This window comes from Symphodus melops, assembly GCF_947650265.1.
Source record: "Symphodus melops genome assembly, chromosome: 9".
NCBI lineage: Eukaryota > Metazoa > Chordata > Actinopteri > Labriformes > Labridae > Symphodus > Symphodus melops.
Window position 1 is genome coordinate 13316534 of NC_136699.1, and position 19896 is coordinate 13336429.

The 19896-nt window shown below is 40.1% G+C and overlaps 3 protein-coding genes across 6 annotated transcripts; 2 read left to right on the forward strand and 1 right to left on the reverse strand.

Annotated features, from left to right (window-relative positions):
- Positions 1 to 17: 17 nt before the first annotated feature.
- On the forward strand, positions 18 to 7815 carry ankrd13d (ankyrin repeat domain 13 family, member D). Of its 2 annotated transcripts, XM_079352921.1 has the most exons (17): positions 25 to 122; positions 676 to 871; positions 982 to 1117; positions 1221 to 1345; positions 1645 to 1690; positions 3184 to 3327; positions 3460 to 3649; positions 3787 to 3853; positions 3977 to 4058; positions 4152 to 4213; positions 4314 to 4444; positions 4554 to 4711; positions 4863 to 4976; positions 5217 to 5389; positions 5577 to 5656; positions 6161 to 6385; positions 7292 to 7815. In XM_079352921.1, the coding sequence occupies exons 2-17, from the start codon at positions 788 to 790 to the stop codon at positions 7353 to 7355; spliced, it is 1881 nt and encodes a 626-aa protein (XP_079209047.1). In that variant the 5' UTR covers positions 25 to 122; positions 676 to 787; the 3' UTR covers positions 7356 to 7815. The 2 variants fall into 2 exon arrangements, with proteins under 2 accessions (XP_079209046.1, XP_079209047.1); XM_079352920.1 differs by having other exon boundaries at positions 18 to 871.
- Positions 7816 to 8903: 1088 nt separating this feature from the next.
- LOC306829442 (signal-transducing adaptor protein 1-like) lies at positions 8904 to 12589 on the reverse strand (the record flags this gene model as incomplete). The annotated part of the gene is made up of 10 exons (XM_079352484.1): positions 12356 to 12589; positions 12162 to 12233; positions 11723 to 11836; positions 11521 to 11577; positions 10925 to 11124; positions 10570 to 10701; positions 9812 to 9881; positions 9442 to 9544; positions 9171 to 9359; positions 8904 to 9061 (listed from the first exon to the last, which is right to left on the reverse strand). The coding sequence occupies exons 1-10, from the start codon at positions 12455 to 12457 to the stop codon at positions 8904 to 8906; spliced, it is 1197 nt and encodes a 398-aa protein (XP_079208610.1). The 5' UTR covers positions 12458 to 12589.
- Positions 12590 to 13190: 601 nt separating this feature from the next.
- LOC306829767 (zinc finger CCHC domain-containing protein 7-like) lies at positions 13191 to 19888 on the forward strand. 3 transcript variants are annotated; one of them, XM_079352928.1, is made up of 9 exons: positions 13191 to 13282; positions 13557 to 13935; positions 14712 to 14764; positions 15155 to 15265; positions 16178 to 16348; positions 16600 to 16635; positions 16753 to 16857; positions 17180 to 17297; positions 19113 to 19888. In XM_079352928.1, exons 2-9 carry the CDS (start codon positions 13608 to 13610, stop codon positions 19598 to 19600), a joined length of 1410 nt encoding a protein of 469 aa, XP_079209054.1. In that variant the 5' UTR covers positions 13191 to 13282; positions 13557 to 13607; the 3' UTR covers positions 19601 to 19888. The 3 variants fall into 3 exon arrangements, with proteins under 3 accessions (XP_079209054.1, XP_079209053.1, XP_079209055.1); XM_079352927.1 differs by having other exon boundaries at positions 13192 to 13282; positions 13552 to 13935; XM_079352929.1 differs by having other exon boundaries at positions 13192 to 13282; positions 13710 to 13935.
- The last annotated feature ends 8 nt before the right edge of the window (positions 19889 to 19896 follow it).

Below are 19896 nucleotides of genomic sequence, written 5' to 3' on the forward strand. Positions count from 1 at the left end.
ACCTGGAAATAAAGCGACGCCCAATAAATAAATAAATAATAAATAAAGCTGTTCCAGCTGTTTCGACCAGAGAGAGGCTTCGTTTTACACAGATGTGGAGAGGTTTTATTATCGCCACCCAGGTTTGACTGGGTCCTTATTCGTGACAGCTCACAATATTGCAGCAGATACCACGTACTAGTGTGACCTGGATGTTAAACCGGGATAAAGGCCTTATCTCGCTTTATTTTAGTAACAAACCTGAGATATAAACACTGGATGGATGCTGTAGCAGCGGGGGAGCTAGCTAACTTTAATTCACGGTGGTAGCTTTTTTTTCCTTAAATACTCTTCTATTATGAAAACATGGAGGAACTTGGAAGTGTTTATTTGGTCGGATTTATTAATCACCCTGCTTTGTGAATGATGGAAAACAGGTGCAAAGAAGAGCAGGAAACAGTGGTGTTATTAGCAAGTTAGCTAACGGTAGCTCAGCTAGCCATTAGTTAACGTTAACTACATTAAATTAGTGGGCTGGGTTAGCTGGGCTAACTCAGCCCACTAATTTAAATAGACACGGAACATATTCACCTAAATATTGCTGGCGACCACACTTTTCTATTTACTTAATTTTTTTTTTTTTAGACTGACAAGTTTTTCCAGTTAAACACTCGTATTTTTGTGGTGTTGACTCAGCTAGCCGGCTAAGCAGCTGTGCTCCTGTCTGCTGTGGTGTCAGTGCAATCTGCTGCACAAGTCTTATTGTAAACACAGCTTTACCGCTGCTACACTGCCAAGCACGACGATAATGGCTGAAGAAGCGTTCCCCCTGCATGTTCTGGTCTGGAACAATCAGTACCTGGAGCTCGATCGAGAGCTGCAGAAGAGAGAGGTGGGTAATGGGGGGGGGGGGGGACTAAAGAGCAGCTGATGGTTTACAAATAGCATTTGAGAAATCGCACTGCATTGCGCTCATGCTGCTGATGATTTTGGGTTCCGCAGCAGGATGTTGAGCGCCTGGATGCGAGGGGGCGCACCCCGCTGGAGCTGGCTGTGTGTCTGGGCCACCTGGAGTCCACCCGGGTGCTGCTCCGGCACACTGCAGACCCGACACACTCCAACGCACAGGGCTGGACCAGTAAGTGTTCTGCTGCAGCCCCCCAGCTTTATTTGTTTAGGCTGCCGCTGCTGATGGAATAAGTATAGCCCCCCTACACATTTAACGTGGATGCATGTTTCAGTCTTGCAGGAGGCGGTGAGCACAGGAGACCCTGAGCTGGTTCAGCTAGTGCTTCAGTACAGAGACTTCAAACGTGCCACAGAGAGACTGTCAGGCATCCCAGAGCTGCTCAGTAAACTAAGACAGGTAGGAATGCCTCGCGATGTGATGTTTTATTAAACAAGCCTCCAGTTCTTAAACTCTGCTGTTTCCCAAAGCAATATACCTGATCCTCCACCACACCTCAGACATTTGGTAAATATTTATTGAAAGGCTTTTCTCAAAAAGACCCAGGTTTTAACTTCATTATCTAAAATTCATCTCTTCATGTTAGTAACCGTTTGCTCAAAAACTGTACACAATTCCAAGCCTGATAGAGTCAAACATCCCATGGAGGGGTATTTTGTTTTGTTTATGTTGATAAAATGTTCTTTGTTCTTCGTCAGGCACGGGACTTCTATGTGGAAATGAAGTGGGAGTTCACCAGTTGGGGTAAGTGTGGGTCACATATGTGTTTTTTTTTTTTCTCAAAGGTTACTTTCTGCTCCAGTCGTAGCTCCACTTGCAGCAGCTTTCTCCCAGCTCTTAGATGGAAGATTTGAGTGATTTTCAGTTTAATTAAACGAAAAGACTTCACACAAGACATTTACACAGCTTTAATGTGGTTTCCTGTTTTGGATTACTTTGCCTTCTTCAATCTGAATGAGATGCTTAAGTGTAGTTTAAACTTTACTATCATCAACTAATATTCAAGATAAAGATAATATATTATATCGATAGAATATTGTCTCTATTGCATTTCTATACAAAGCTGTTGAATAAGAGAAAGAAATGTTGATGGTTTTCGACGTAGTAATAATAACTTAATTTATTTATCAATTTTAAAAACAGGTTACAAAGTACTTTACAATTAAAAAAGCAGGAAATAGTTTTTACAAATAACAAAACAAATAATCCAGCAGAGTCAGGGTAAAAGCCAGTTAAGGCTAGAGCTCCCCTATGTCCTCATCCACGCTCATAAGATTAGAAAGAATGCAGAGCCGGGGTGAAAAGCCTGATTAGACTCGGGCTCACCTCGCTGGGTTAGGCTTGCTGCTCTATGCTCTTATTTCTCTGTAATAAAAAAGGACCCTTTAAAAGAAGTACACAACAACGGCAGCAGTTCAACTAAATAAAAGTGAGATTTAAGAAGTTATTTATAATAGGACACAGAATGGGCCTTTTTCACATCTCCTGGTAGGATTTATCTATGGGCAGAATGTAAATAGTGAAAAGGAGGGGACCCAAAATAGACCCCTGGGGCATCTCTCCATAAAGAAGAACACAAGGAGAAAAAGCATCTCTAAGCTTGACAGAAAAAAAACCTTCTACAGACCGGAAACAAACTAGTCCAGAACCGACGCCACACCACTTAGGCCACTAAAGTGTACTTGAGCCAGCTGATTATGACATTGTGCTCCATTGTTTTAAAGGCTGAGCTGAAGGCAAGCATCAAAATAGAGTAGCACCCAGAGTCAGCTGCAAGCAGCCAATCAGTGGAAACCTTGACTGGCGCTGTTTTGGTGCTATGTTGAGAGGACACCAATTTATCACGAAATTACAATAAAACTTTGGTATGAACTGGAAATGTATTATAATCAGCGTTTGTAGCTAAACTTTGTCTCCTTTTTGACTGTGTAGCATTCTCTCTCTGTTGTTTTTGAAAACGTTGGATATCTTAGATAATCTTTGATATATTACTTTCTTACTCATAGAGGTTAATTGTCTTTCTGAAACTACTGTCAGATAGTTAATCCTAATGGTTTAATCAGCTACGGTGCTAATTACCGGTAGCTAAATAATTGGTTCTTTAATTCTTTTTTTTTTATCTTTCAATGAATGCAGCCTTTTCAACTCTCACACGTTTGCCCTTTTTGCTGTTTGCTTCCCTCACTGTCTTTGCCTTCTGTTTTGAGAACCTGTCTTTTATTCGGTCTTCCTTTCAGTGCCCTTAGTTTCGAAGGTGTGTCCCAGTGACGTCTACCGAGTGTGGAAGAGTGGCTCGTGCCTCCGCGTGGATACCACCCTCCTGGGCTTTGAACACATGACCTGGCTGAAAGGGCGACGCAGCTATATCTTCAAGGGTGGAGGTGTGTGCGCTCCCGGAACGCATGAGATTAAAAGATGGAAAGAAACACTTTGTAAAACCATTTAAGCCTTAAATCAAGCAACACCAAACAAGTTTTTTTTTAAATATATTTTTGCTGTCGTTTTTTTCTTAGATGATGGTGCAGTGGTGATGGAGGTGGACCATGAGAAGCAGGTGGTGTACACAGAGCCTCTTGTGTTGTCTCCCCGTGATGCCCCTTCCCTCCTGGCAGCCATGCAGCCTTCACAGGAGAACACAGCCCAGAGAATCACATCACCCATTGTCTCCACGCACCTCAACACACGAAACATTGCCTTTGAACGGTAACAAACCCAAAAAAGTTCATCGATATAATAAAAACCCAGTCTGAAAGTGTTTTGGGTTCAGGTTCTTTTTTTCTTTCTTTAAAGGCTTTAAATTGTTCAACTCTGTGCTGCACTTTCTCTCTCTGCTTGCTCAGGAACAAATCTGGTATCTGGGGCTGGCGTTCAGAAAAGAGTGAAGTGGTCAGCGGGTATGAAGCCAAGGTAATGAACTGCTGATCAAAGTTGGCACAATCGCATACACACCATGCACACCATTTCTAAATATACGTTTTTACTATACATATATGTTTTGTAAAAACTTTATTTTTTTTCTTTTATGTACAGGTTTACAGTGCCACCAATGTGGAGCTGGTGACTCGGTCAAGAACTGAGCATCTATCAGACCAGGACAAGTCGAGGAGCAAAGGTAACTCATAGTACAAAGTCAGTTTCCCTTCATTGCATTATGAATCTCTTTTCTTCGTTTAGTGAAGTTAAGTTCTGTTTCATTCCCACTCAGGCTCTAAGACTCCTCTGCAGTCCTTCCTGGGGATTGCTGAACAGCACACAGCTCACAACGGGGTAAGAGTCTCCACACATGCTGCCCACACTATCTGCAGCTTTTTCTTTGATGAACTCGTCACTTGTAACTCCCTCACCATATATAATTTTTTTTTATCAGAGTAACGTGTCCCAGTGTGCCAGTCCACACAACCCGACGGCCATCACAGCTGAGGAATACTTCAACCCAGAGTTCAACCTGAATGGGCGGGACATCGGACGTCCCGTCGAGCTCACGAGCAAAGTGCAGAAGTAGGCTGCAGTTGTGGAAACGCTGTTCATCGTTTAAACCTTTCATTGTAGGCCAGTTCTCTGAAAATAAGACGTTTATGTTTACCTTGTCTCTTTTTTTAATCTGCAGGTTTAAAGCCACGCTGTGGTTAAGTGAAAGTCACCCTCTGTCTCTGGCTGAGCAGGTGACACCCATCATCGACCTCATGGCCATCTCCAACGCCCACTTTGCCAAACTGCGCGATTTCATCACTCTCCGCCTTCCGCCAGGCTTCCCTGTCAAGATAGGTCGGTGTTAGAGATTTGGCTGTATGACTCCATGTCCATGTCTAAATTCCCCCACTAGCTTTTTGTAAGAAACGATTTTGACTGAAAGCTCAAGATATGTAAGATAATGAGCCATTAAAGAATGTTGTTAAACCTCCTGTCTTTCCTCCAGAGATTCCTTTGTTTCATGTATTGAATGCCAGAGTGACGTTCAGTAACCTTTGTGGCTGTGACGAGCCCGTCAGCTCTGTGACGGTTACCGAACCTGAGAGCTCAGAGGAAGCTGGTAAATATAGACTTTCTTTTGAACTCTGTAAATAAGTCACACATAACAGAATTATTTCAATCATAGCTTTACAACTTTGCACAGTTGTGAAACCGACATTTTTACAGCACGATATGTATATATAGACAACAATATGAAGTAAAGCCAACATGTTTTTGATTTTCATTTTTAAAACAGAGAAGTGTCTTTTAAATTAGGTGTTTGACATGAATAAAACCGTACTTGCTAACCACCCATCAGGTCAGTCTCCTGCTCTCTTCCACTGTGAAGTGGACCCCTCGGTGTTCGAGCCCCCTGCAGAGTACACCACCCTCGGTCCAGGCCGCAGCGAGCCAATGAGGGACGAAGATGACAATTTGCTTCAGTTCGCCATCCAGCAGAGCCTGTTGGATGCGGGCACAGAGAGTGACCAGGTCAGACTCGGACACGAGAGATTATTTTGACTATTCATTTAGTTTAATTTCACTCTGTAACACCTCAATAGATTATTTGCAAGTGGACTAAATTACTGGACAAGTTTAAAAAAAAAAAAAAAAACGGTACTGAACAACGTTTGTCAGCGCAGGTAAATGCATCTTTTCTTTTTCACACATGTTTTAGGTAACCATCTGGGAGGCCCTGACCAACAGTCGCCCGGTGCCCCAGAGTCCACTGTACGAGGACGACTCTCAGCTGGAGAGGTGAACTGAACTTTATACTTTACCTCTTTTGTTCCATTCAAAGACATGTTCACACTGCTCAAGCAGGACAGAAGACGTGAGGTGAAAACAAGTTTAATATGCGTACTTATTATTCTCTATTCCATATTAATTCGTCCCTCATGTTACCGAGTAGCAAAGAAAGACGGGTAAATATTTAAGATTCATTTTTGTATGACATGTAGATCTGTTTATAGAAAAATATTTCGTTCAGTATCAGATCATTTTTTTTAAGTTATAGAAGGGGAAGTCTTTTGTGAATGAGTTTTCACTCAATCCTTCCCCCGATGCAGCGAATGCTCTGACTTCAGAATTCACTTAATTAAACATCTCTCTTCAGTGATTAGCCTTTTCTTTCCGCCCTCTCTAGAGATCCGCAACTCCCAAGAATACTCCGATGTAGTGAAGCAATTAGCTCTCCTCTGAAGAAAGATTTAATGATACTTCAGTTTAAGTCTTGACATTCTTATTTACGTCTTCTCTCAGGGCAATCCAGGAGTCTCTGTCCCTCTCATTGGCCAGCAGAGAGGAAGAAGACGCAGCGGACACCTCCTCCGTCTCCCCCGTCGACCCCGCCGCCAACTCCCCGCTCTCCTTCAGCGCAGTGACGGATCCACGGTTGTCAGGACACTTAGGTATGGCGTCCACCTTTGATGAACAGCTGCGCATCGCCATGGAGCTGTCGTGTCGAGAGCAAGAGGAGCTGGACAGGTAAGGGGGAGGAATACTTTGAGGATATTGAGATAATGCAACATCAGTGATATTAACTGAGGCTACAGCTCAGTGTCAGCTTGACTTTGTCAAGCCCAGAGGTGAGTGACTCAGAACAAGGAGCTATGTCTGTATGAGTTTTACTCCGCTGACTTTTCCCCCACTGCACCAACATCGTCCGTGGCTCCCCTCTTTTCTGCCTCCTCCTTTGTCTGTATATCTACTGAGGTTCAGAGATGGAAGAGCTGACTGCAGCTCTTAATGAGTCGAGTGACAAAATCTTACAACATCCAAATCCAAGGAGAATGAAAGAATATGTTGTTTGTCTGATTCATTTCATTTGTTGACTACACAGACACAACAAGAAAGTCATGATTCATACATGCTTGTGTACTGAGAGACATTTGAAATGAACACATAATCGCTGAGTGAACAAACCCCTCATCAGTGGATGCCTCTATGCCATACTGATAAGTTACATAACCCAACCTATGGCCTCCGTTGCCCCAGCAACCAAACAAGCGCTGTCACCTTCCACCCCAGGGTATGACTGACCACTAAACAATTTTTTTAACAAGGGTTTATGGACTTAATTACACAAGGTTCCATTTATAACCCATAGATATGGATAACTGGATAACGTTAGTACACTAAAACAACACACTCAGCATGGCTATAAATTTGTACTGAACAACCAACTAAACTTAGCATATTAAGAGAGCTCAAGAAATGTAACCTCAGTTATGGTAAGGAAACCATGTTGTTTTAAAACAAGATCAAATGATTCCTGATATAACTGTTCCCTTTGCTTTTCTTCCTGTGTGTGTGTGTGTGTGTGTGTGTGTGTGTGTGTGTGTGTGTGTGTGTGTGTGTGTGTGTGTGTGTGTGTGTGTGTGTGTGTTGTAGGAAGCAGAAGGAGGAAGAGGATGAGCTGGAGAGGATCCTGCAGCTGTCACTCACCGAGAAGTAATGTCATAACAACAGCCACAGTGGAGCAACCGCCTTCATTGGGGAGCGATCCTCTGTATTTATTTATTTTTTCTAAAATCCTGAAATGTTAACTTATTATTTGCATTCTTTACACAAAGGCTGCTATAACACGATATAAAGGAGCAGAATATAAGTGTGTGTGAAACAGGTGTGTGTGTTTGTGTGGGTGCGTGACTAAGTTAAATAAAGAAGAGATGGAAGGAGCAGACAAAAGGGAAAGTTTTAGTTTTTCTTGTTTTGATTGAACATTCGTTGCAGTCTTGCCGTCTTTGAGTGGTGAATGATCCTTAAACTTTAAACCTATAACATGATCCGTGATAATGATAACAAATGTGAACATACAGTCTTAATGGAATAACTTATAAATACATGATTATAACATTTGAATCATTTTGTTGGCTTCCTCCTGTGCAAAAGAAAAATAAAGAACCAACCTGGAATGAGTTTTTGTTTTATTTAATTGAACAAAAGTGTTTAGTATTTTGAAATGCCTTTGAATATTACAAATGATTATGCTGATCCATACAATCACAGACACGTGCCATTTCTATGTAAAATAAATTTTACTCAATTACTGGATAAATACAAGCTTAGAAAGAGGCACTCTTGAGCTGAAATAATTTCACTCGTGTCATAGTGTGAACCTGTTTTGATGATCACACCGTAAATAAAAAATAAAAAGCTGTCTTCTGCCTCTTAAATGTCAGTGATTTCATTTTTTAATGCATGATTAACATCCACAACTCACTTTTTAATGACCGAATAATAAAAAAAAAAAAAAAAACTTTATTAAACAACATCATAGTCATTTGTAAACAATTGATCATCAATAAGATAACACTTAGTGCTGTTAGGCTGCTGTAAAAAGAAAATATAAATTAACTTGGCAGAGTAATCAAACCATTTGGTCTGGGCACTGTAATGGCTTTAGTCTTGAAGAATTTTACACACATTTATTTTTCATTCTGGAATTTGTTTAATATAAATATCTTTGACTAATTGTTCAATACTCGTCAATAATAATAATTTATACTATATTAATCCCACAGGGGGAAATTCGGTTTACACACATAGGCCGAAATACACACTTGTACACAAACAGGATCCTAGTGATATGCTTTAATGGAGAGGTCAAAGAGTGAGCGCTTCAGAGCAGTTTTGGGATTCAGTGCCTTGCTCAAGGGCACCTCGGCAGTGCTCAGGAAGTGGACTGGCACCAAACTAATTTCCGGACTTGGTCCGTGCCGGGACATCACCCGCCAACCCTCCATTTCCTAACCTAAGTCCCTACAGACTGAGTCACTTACATACTACATGTATAGTATCAGGTACATATACACTACTCACAGTAAGTCAGGGATATTGTGAGCTTCTCAGAGGGTTTCATACATAAGGTGTTTGCTTCGCTTCAGTGATTTTTGGGATTGGCAGGTCTCTCTCATTTGATTTAAACCACTGCACATTTCTAACTCTGTCAATGAATTTCAAAAACATGAAGTAAGAAGACCTGTGACTGACCGAACACAGCTTACACTACTGAACTGTTTTTACTCCAGGTCGCTGTTCTTGGGGGGGAATTTTTGGTGTTTTTTTTCTGACAAGTCACAACTTTCCCCTCGTCATTTGCAGCATAGATGTTTTCCCTACGTACTTTCAAAACTTGGCGTAGCTCTCCATCCAAGTCAGCTAGTTTGGACAAAAGCATATATTGTCATTCAGACAGACTTTATTGTGTCATAGCCAAAAAAAAAAAAACTAAGCTGCTTTTCTTATACAAATATTCACTCATTCTCACCCCGCTTCAGGTCATGATGTTCAGGTCTGTTGTCATCTGGAATCACGTAGTCCCCCTCCTCTGGTTTAGTTGGAGGGCAAGACAGCTCTTCTTTGGTCTCTGAACGTTGCATAGGGGCCACCTGGGCACTTGGTACCGCTTTATGAGCAGTTGAGGTGATGCTAATGCACTTTGGAGTATGCGAAACATCTGATGAACACATGAACATTTTTAGGAGTTGTGTAAATATCAGGGCACCAGAACTCTGTTAAACAGTAGTGATTCTTCTCACCAATTCGAGTGTCATAGGGCTGAAATGGTCTGTAGGGCTGCAGACGATACTCTGTCTTCTCAAGGAAGTAGTCAACCACATCATTCAGGGAGGAGACTGTCACCTAGAGAGAGGAGGACACATGGAAGTAATGTCAGGAAAAAGACCAGGTCTGTTCATGTTTGTGTCTTATGACTGATTTGATTTGCACTTGAATATGGTCGGGTTCATATTTTTTGGCCACTCAAGTTTGATAAATGTTTGACATAAAATCTATCTTACACAAATGAATGCAAGAATGTGATGGGAGTTTTTTATCAGCTGATTTGGTAGCATCTTAAATCCTCATAGCACATGGTTAAACACAACAACCGTTCTCTGTGCGACTTACTGGCACATCCAGCTCAATGACAAACCCTGAATTTGTGGAGGTCACTCTGTAGTTCTTCATGACACCTTCACTGAAACAAAAGAAGGACAGGGATTATTAATTCTTTACAGGGCACTCATTGAAATACTTTGAAATTCAAAAATTCAAACTCGTACTGTTATTCAGACCTACTTGTAGCACCTTGAGATTTTCTTTTAAATGTAAGGTGCGCTACAAAGAAAATGTATTATTATTATTATCATTATTAGCCTATAACCTTTGGTTTAAGAAAGTTATGTTATATGTGATGGGTTGTATATATTTGTTATTTACAAACCAATAAACTCAACTCAACCATTATTGTCATTATTATTATTTATATTATTTTTATTATTATTATTATTATTATTATTCAGGGACATAACAGAACTGCATTTCTGTTATAATTTTTTTTTTTTTAATCGTAATTGCAAAAAACATTGACAAAGTTACCATATTTGGTTCAAATGTTACAATAGCAGGATCAGTGACATAGAGTGATCTCTTCTGATTGGCTGAGTGAGGATCACATGCTTTTCGACCTTACTGAGGTGCAGATGGGTGGCCATGTGTAGTGTTTGTGGAAATTAACAAAAATAGTCACTTGCCCTATAAAGGGTTAACCTTGTGCTGAGTGGGCCTTTAATGAGCAACAATTTATGAGACAAAAGCAAACTGTCATCCATCCTCACTCATTCTTCCTTCTTTTTTTTTGAGACAAAAGTGATGCAGGGTCAGACCTTTGCTTTAGCTGTCTGATGGTGAGGGCGTAGTTGTTAGCCAGAGCTGATGGACGGAGGATAATGCTTCCATATTCAGGGTTCTCCTCCAACATCTGCTCAGCCTTGCTTCGAGACACGTTAAAGAAACAGCTGCAAGAATCAAGAAAATAAAGAAACACTTTCTCATTGCCTGTGGAGGTCATAAAGGTGTGGTTTTATGGCATAGCAGAAGTATACATCACGTGATGGTGAGTGTAGGGAGATAAGGATTTGTTTTCTGAAAAGGCTGAAAATTCTTAAATGAGTCAAAATAAGGATGAGCCCAGAGGGAAGAATCTGATAAGTGAAATTCATGGGATCTTTTCTAACTTACACAGGCATCTCTGAAGCGATGAGGTCAGGCTCATCTTTGGGTGGTGGAGGGGAGGCGGAGGAGGCTGACTGCAGGAAGGCAGGTCGGGGTGGGAGGGGTGGACGCTGTGTCGGGTTGTTTCTTTTCCTCTCCTTAGCCAGAACGTCCTGAAGCTCCAGCTTCTGACCGGGCAGAAGTTGCAGCTTACTGGGAATCTCTTTCTACAGGAAAATAGAGTTCAACATCAAAACTCTATTTTTCTCTCCTCAATGTAGAAATAAATACAGCTGAATCTTGATAATGAAGTCCTAAATAAGCCCTTCTGTCGTTTACATAACAGAAACTTTGCTTATCTGGATCTTATCTGTAGTCTGTAATCAATTTTCAGCTTCCTTGTTGTGTCCTCAGTGCCTTTTTCATTTCAATATGGCCAATTAAGCTTTATCAGTCATATAACTGCATAATAATCAACCAGACAACGCTATTTTTTGCCAATACAGTCGTAGGATACATTCTCTCCGTGGAGAAGGTCAGACATGAAGGATTTTTCTGCACACTTAGCATATTCTGTAGCATCATGAATTGTGTTTTTATGGCTTTACAGGTGTGCTGCTTACTTTAGTGACAGTCAGGATAAATCCGTTCCACTCCATTCCTGTCTCAGGATTGTCCATCTGTACAGTAACACAGCAGACTTATTTTTTAGCTGCTCACAAAAGAAGGAAAACTTGTCAACTGGACGAGGGTAGATATGTTAGCCCACAAATGTTGAAACCCAAGACCCATATAGGCTGAAAAAAAAAAAAAACTCCTACACACCTTAAGATGTACCTCCTCTGTTTGTAGAAAGAGAGTGAAGATAGGCACCTTCTTCGGATAAGGATTAACTGGCTCCATGGACTTCAGCTTCTCCAGGTCCATCTTTTCTGTGTACTGGAGAGCAAACATTTAAACAATTAAAAATCATTACTTTGTATATCAGATACATGTTTAATTACTTGAAAAATGCTTCACATAATGTGAAAACTAAGTAACTTATAATATATATATATAGCAGAACAAATCTGTTCTTTTGTGTTTGTATCACCACCTTTCTAATAGGCCTTTGACAGTATCGCCCTGATTAAAAAAGGCTTAGTACCACACATGCTATAGTGGGGAATCAGCTCTTAAATTAATTGTTAAATTGAACATTTAATAAAGTCAAATCACACTTTTGCTAAAACTTAGAGAAGAAAAAGAAAATAAAACTGCTTACTGTATCTTGTGTGTCATTTTGATAAAGAAACAGGGTGGTTCCACGCAGCTCTCCGTAATATTTCTTGAAATCCTGAAAATCACACCTGTCAATTTAATGTCTACAGTTTACACCGCTTTCTAATTTCCAAATTGAACACTGTCACTTAATAATTTATTGACATTTGTCTTTAGCTTGTCAGTGTGTTTTCTCACCTTATCTTTGGAGCTTTTCTTTTGAAGGTGTCCAGAGTAATAGAGAGGCAGAGCTGTGATGGTCTCTCTCCGCTTGAAGACCAGTCTGGGATGCAACGACATCTTGTTCTTAATCTACTTCTGGTCTAGTTTTGTTTGACTCTTTCCACCTATGTGCTCCTCACGCTGTGAAGTCTTAAGTGTTCTCACCTGGTGGCTTCTGTGAAAGATTATTGATCTTTAAAACTGCAATGATTATATAATATTCCCTGTTTCTTTGGTGGCTGAGCTGGTTGAGGAAATGCTGCAGTGATTTATAAAGAAGGAAGTAGTCAGTCTAAATATCCCCCAGAAAAATAAATGTTTGTACTTTGAACCTACACATGCACACACACACACACACACACACACACACACCAAAGAACATATTCTTAATGTGCAAACCAGATAAATCATTGCCAGCAAAACACCAGTGTAGTTAATCTCTGTGCAAATGAAATCAGCAAAATGCACTAAAACAATTGAACTTCTGATTAACATTCTGTAAGCCAGGTAACAGAACATGTAAATAAAAAAACCTAATGTTAAAATTATTATTGTATGAAAATAGATTAAATGTGATACGGTGAGATTAATTAAATATAATTTGGGTTTAAAAGTAAATGTGTGTGTGTATATATATTCTATACTAGTATAATTTACTAGAGAAAAATAATCTACATAAAGAATTGTACAGAATGCATTTGCTACATTAGTAATAAACATTCCCCCAAGATGCTACTCAGAAACCATGGTAACACACAGTTCCTGTTTCCGCCTGAGAGAGTGAAGTTTGTACCAAAGCCTGTCGCTGTATTTCTACCTTACATCAGGACGGAGGGGACTTCATTCACCTTTAAGCAAGGGCTTTTAGAATGGTGTGCTGTGTGAATTTGACACCGAGAGAAGGTAATCTAGAAGTGATAAGAGCTAACAATTACTATTGGTGACTTAATTTTCTCTTAACTCTTTGCTGTTGAACTAGCTGTTAGCTAAAGAGCTATGGTTAGCATAGCACCGGCTGGGCTAATGTGAACCCACGTGTCTTTGTAAATGCTGGATTACTCCCCATAAAAACTCAGTTTAAATATGCATTAGGGTGGGATCTAACCAACAAGCTAGTCCACCCCTGCTCGTTGCCCGAATTAGTGTTTTAAATGAATCAGGTGTTATTTCAGAGCAGTTCGGTGAATCGTCGTCGGGTGGTGCTGTTCAGCTGCTGCTTTGTTGTGCTATGATGGACAACGAAAATAATGATCATGGCAAAGATGATCGTTTCTTTATTGAGGAGTCTGGCAGTTCAGGGGGTGAAGATGAGACCAATTTAATTCTCCAGAGACATCACAAACTATCTAAACAATCCACTCGGCTGAGCCTGGATCGCTCTCCTCCTCTCCTGCTGGATTTGAACTCCAGCAGCCCGAGTTCTGTTTCCTTTTTTGACCTGCATGAGGACAGAGACCAGCCCTTGGAGGACTGGATGATCCTGGGGAGTGAGGAGCAGGTGGGAGACTCCAGTATTCAGCTTAACCTGAGCTACTGGAACAACTCTGGAGATGAAGGTCAGACTGCACTTTATTGTACTCTTGTATTGAAGTCTGCCATTCTGTTTCAATGGTTGTAATATCAAGGCAAACCATTTTTTATGCATCTGTGAAATTGTATTACCGGTATGTTATATATACGTTATGCAATGTTAACCTGAAAGACAAACACGTAAAACTGGAGGTGAAAGGGGAAATGACATACTGCCTATGTACTTATACTAAATGATTTATTTTGACATGCTGTTATATGGGGGGAAAAAAGATCCAATTCAGTATAAAACAATCAATGTCCACCTCAGTGGCCCTCTATTACATGTATTTAGGGTAAACCAATGAAGATCAGCAGGTCACATGTGTAGGCGATTAGAGTTTTCTTGTCTTGTCAAATGTGTATACCGCTGTTGTGTTTACACATTGGATGAGGAACATTTAATGCATGATTTGACAAAGAGGACTAATATACACTGTATATGTTTTAAACTATAGATTGCAATGAATTTTTAATATTTACAAGGCTTTTTGCTCGGTCATTACTCAGTTTTTTTTTTCCAGAGATGCTCTGATTCACATCAATCCTGATACTCATACTCACAGCAGGGAGTCTTTTTGCTCGACCAGGTCTTCTAATAATGTCAGCCAGTAGAGCCACTGTAGCAGAGCATTTAACTTTATTCTTGATATGTAAAAGCATTTTTTTTTTTTTTGGAGGGGGGGCGGAATTGTGTGAAGCACATATTTACACAGTTTACATTGCACTCATATCTTGTATTATGTGTTTTCTTCTTGTATAGATCAGAATGTGAAGACAGAGATGGACACTTGGCAACTATCAGAGAAGGACAAGGTAACTACTGACATCCATCAGCTTTCATGTTAATGTGGAAATCGTGTTTTTCAGGATAGTCCAGGTACACTCTCGTATTCTGCTGAGCAGCAGCTGGTGTATTTTTGGTCAAACTCTTTAATGTTCAAATAAACTCAAACCTGTTTGAATAAAATTGAATTAAAATAACCAATAAAAACCAACTTCTCTCAGTGAAAATATTTATTGTAAAAAATGGATGAAATGAAATTATTTCTTTTGTATTGTTTCATAATGAAATTCTGAGTAATACATTTCTCAGTTCATTAACATTTGTTTAAGATGGCTGTAGTCTAATATAACAGTGTGTACTTCATATTAACGACTGTTTTTATTTATTTAGTAATAAAGGCCTTTCATTATGTTTTGTAGTGTGGTGCTGAGAAGACTCAGCCCTTCCGCTATTGGGTGCCTGGTAATTTTCAGGCTTGTAACATCTGCAATAGGATGGGACATCTCGCAAAAAGCTGCTATTATCAGAAGGTAAAGAAACTCCCCCGTCTACCCTTTCTTAATTTTTAGCATTACAGCTCAGCGGAAGAAAAGTCATTGCAAGAGTTTGATACAGATGTTGCTCGATGACCCTCTTTCTGATCGAAATACTGACCAAACTGCCGAGATGTCTTACCGACTAGAATCAATGACAGAGCATGTTATAGTATCCCTTCAAGATGCTTACCATTGTGGCATATTTAATCTTGGTTAACACTTGACGTTTTCCGTGCTGCTTTAGACTTTTCAGAATCTCTAAAAATATCCATACTGAGGTCTTTTTTTGGAAATGATTACCCATATTTCAGCAGCATAAACGTAGAATAATTTCCTGTCGTGAATTAAGATATTTTGCTGTCAAGTTGTAAAATAGAAGAAAAAAACAATGTTTTCATTGTGCAGTACCTTCCTGATATGTCTCTGTTGTTTCACTTAAGCCCCGTTTCCACACAGCAGTCCGGTATGGATCGGTACAGTTTGCCCCACTCATGCCCTATTTGGTAGGCAGCGCGTAAGCCAGATGCCGATAGCCACGTCAGCTACGTAATTGCGTCCCATGGCAGCAGCTAACAGCTAACTGCTAACTAATAATTTCAACAAAGGAGAAAAACGTGACGCAAAGAAAACCATCAATGGAAGACATCCAGCAGTTCATCCACTCTGTTACTGGCATGTGACTCTTTATTACTGAACTCAAATCAAGCTTTGTTTCAGAGAAGGCTGTGTGCCGCAAGGAGAAATAAACAGACGTAAATAATCGGCTGTGTATTTAAAAACTGCAGGGTTATGTTTACCGCTCGGTGGAAACGGGGCTTAACAGATTGTCAGTGAACTTTTAGATGTTGACTAATAAAATCACAGCATCCCCCATAACCCTTTTTTTTTTTGTCTTTTTGCCTTCAGAAAAGTCTCACCTGTGTCCTGTGTGGGATCCAGGGCCATATTCAGAGGGACTGTCCGCGCCGTCCCTGCTCCAGCTGTGGACTGCCATCGCATTGTTCCAGACCCTGTGAAAGACCCCCAGTTTGGAATCAACACTGCAAGCGCTGCAGGGTGGCAGGACATCTCTCTGATGTGAGTATCCTGAAGCACCCAGATGTGTTCCCTGTCGCAGTCTATGTTAAAAGAATGTGTTTACATGTTAAAGGAAACACTGAAAGCATTCTTTAGTGGTGTGTTGACGTTGTGCCTCAGGAAAGTGTAGGCCTAATGTATTAAGTTTTATTTCATGTATTCAGGCAGTTGTTCATTTTCACTTCTTCTCTGCAGTTGTACAATGTTTTCAGTGACTCACTTTTACTTTTTGTCTCCTGGGTTGACTTCAGGCCTGCCCTGATTTGTGGAGACAATATCACTTGACTGTGAGTTCAATTTTGTACTTTACTGCACTGAAAAGTACGGGTGAAACTAAAAGTTGGAATGCTTGGTTTGTATGAAAGAAATAACTCAACTAATGATCTATTTCCATATCTAACTAGATCCAACTAGAGGTTCCAATAAGGCCAGCGACAGTCCACGCCCCACAACAAAATGAGTACCAAACGTTTTGTTACAACTGCTCCAAGAGTGGACATTATGGTTATGTAAGTGACCAAGAACATAAATCTTACTCTATTGTCATCTTTCCTTGCTACCCAGGCTTAATCTTCACTTGCTCTCAGGTGTATCCCTTTATTTCTGCCTTTTTTGCTACACTCATGTTTCTCCTTGGTGTTCTCCACCTCTCTGTACATCTCTGCGCAGCATACACTCCCTCTCTTGTCCTCTATCTTATTTTGGATTGGACTAGCACCTGCCTTTCTTTGATCCTCCTGCTCCCTCACTTTTAATTGAATATTCTCTGTTTTAATTACATTGTTTGTTGGCGTCCCTCCCTCCATGTGCCCGTGTTTCTGTCTGTATCAGGAGTGCACTAAAAGGAGGATGGTCAACGGGATGTGTCCCTCACTGCCCTATGTTTGCCATTATGACACAATCAACGACATCCTGAAACATTGTACAGTGATGCATGAAGGATCAAAAGGTGAGAAAACATAAATGGTTTCATGTAGTGTTATTGTTGAAATTGTCCTTAAATTATGTTGCTTTATTGTGGTTAGTCATTTTTAAAAGGGGAATTTCAATTTCAATCTGATTTAAAAAAAACCCCAAAAAAACAAAAAAACAAAAAAAACAAAACAAAACACACCAAGCTGGTCAAGGATCCCCTTTCATGACTTTGTTTGATTACAGTGCACACCAGCTGTTGCTCTGTCTAGTTAGTGTGTAGTAGCTTTAGCCTTCAGTTAGGCTTTTCATAGCATGATTTGACCTAAAATAAAAAGGTGTTGTTCTGCACTAAAACGTGCTAATATCGGTCAAATGATCCTTGATCCTGGCTTGAAAAGCCAGAACAAAACTCAAGTAGCTTCCACCAAGATGATTGAGCAAAAACAAATGTTTTTTTTAGCCAAAGAAAGATAGAACAAGTTCAAATATCATACATGATGTGCCCATGGGAGCTTTTTTCAAACATGTACTCCTGAGTCAGTTCTTGTTACACCACACAGTGGTAGACTGTAAAGGTAGGGTGTTTGGTGTCTCAGGAAACAAGTCAAAAAAGTGCCCGGAAGTGGCAGACAAAGCAACAGAGCTCCCTATACGACACTATGATGAACATGTTGTCTTCATATCACTTAAAGAGCAGAGATAAAGTTCAAAGTGAAAACTTGAAGGGCTACTTCACCTGTTGAAACATGAATCTGTATTGACGTTGGGTCAGATGTGTAGTAGAAACGTGAAACTTTTTTTGAAGTTGGTGCCTTCCTGTCCAAAAAAAAGGTATGTTTTTGGCTCATGTGGATGAAAGACAACAACTCCCAGAATGCATAGGATGGTGTTAAGATGGTGTCGGACACATCGAAAAAACAATGTTTCCAAGTTGTAAAAAAGCACATGAAACTTCTGCTCAAGTCGGAACAACAACACAGAAATTTGGAAAATAATTTGGGAACAGACTTACCGGCCTGATGTCAGACTCGTCATCAGATGGGGGACAAAATATGTTTTGTTAAAGTTAACATACTTTTTATTCATGCACGTACTGAACATGAACTTTTTCCTCAAATATAACTTTTGAAAGTAGCATTTCACTGATCTTCGTCGTAGCATCCACTTTTTTGGACTGTTATTGCGATCTGACCTCTCGCTCTGTCCCTCTTTTGTCATTTTGGCAGAAAAAAAAGAGTTTCACAGTTATTTAAATACAAAAAAGAATATCAGAACAAATAACATTGTATCGCGCCAAATGTAATGACAGACTTGGACAGTGACAAAGGTGCTGGATCCAATCTGGTAGTTGCTGGATATTACTCCGACAGGATCAGGTACAAATTAAGCACTGATGTACCTGATGATTTTACACTTAGTTTAGAATTAGTATTCAATCTGCCTTAAGCTGTGATTTATCAGTTTCACTTAATGTATCATTATATTCACCAGCTGCTCACTCACATAGTCATTTTACTGTTTGTTGCTGGGCAGGTGAAGTATTTGGCTTCATTAGAGGTTTTTTTCCCTCTAAAAACAGCTGCCGACTGCGACTGAAAACTCAGTCAAAGAAAGCAATGAGAGTGAATCAAATTAGACAAGTTGCGGACTATAAAAACCAACACAAAGAACATAAGGACTCTTCTTGTTGGTTTGTGTAGTTGAGAGAACCCTTTCATGTTATGTTTGATCTCTTGTTAATTATAAACATGAATTCATGCATTTGTTAACAGGTTCTTTAAACTGATTGTTCAGCACAGGTTTGCAGAGATTATCCAGTTCAATTTTTCTATCAATGCTGTGTTTGCAGAGCTCATAGGTGCTGGATCCCTGCCTTTCTTCGATCAGCAGACTGAACTAACAGGAGAGAGTGGCGAGGAGAATCAGCCTGTTCAAGGGAGGAGCAGGACAAAGCAGGTGGCCTGTAGCCAGGCTGGCAGGAGGAAGACGTGGCCAGAGAGGCGCAGAGAGAGACGGGAGGTGAAGAGGCTGAGGAGAGAGGCTCAAGCAAGACGAGAAGGAGGACTATTAGGAAGATCCAAGGGGAAATTTGATGATGAAGTTTGCCCTTCAGACCCCTCCAGGTCTCTTCTTCTGAGTCATAAGTCTCCACCCCCTCCACAAAAGAAGAGCAGGGATGCGGCAGGTGACAGAAGGAGCAGAAAGAGCAGAGAGGCAGAGAGATGGAGGAAGAGAGGAGGGCTTAAACACGGGGATTTATATCCCCATGGTGATGTAGATATCTGTAGCGAAAACTTTCTTTCCCCAAAACAAAGAGTACGTCACAGAAGACGATGAAGTTTAATTATTTGTTAATGTTTTAGAGTAATGAATGTGATTGGATAATAGTAAACATTTGTATGTCTTTTGTTTTTTTTATTCATTTATCTCTACAAAAAAAAAGGAAATAGCATATGGAATTGAAAGATGTACATCCTCTGTGTTACTGTTATCACTGTACTTAAGTATTCTTAGCTGAAAAGAGTAATGTTGTAGAATACTTAAGTACATCAAATTATGAGATCTATGACTTATCTTTGTAAAGACTAGTATTTATATTGTAAAATAAATGTCAAAATACACGAATATCCTGT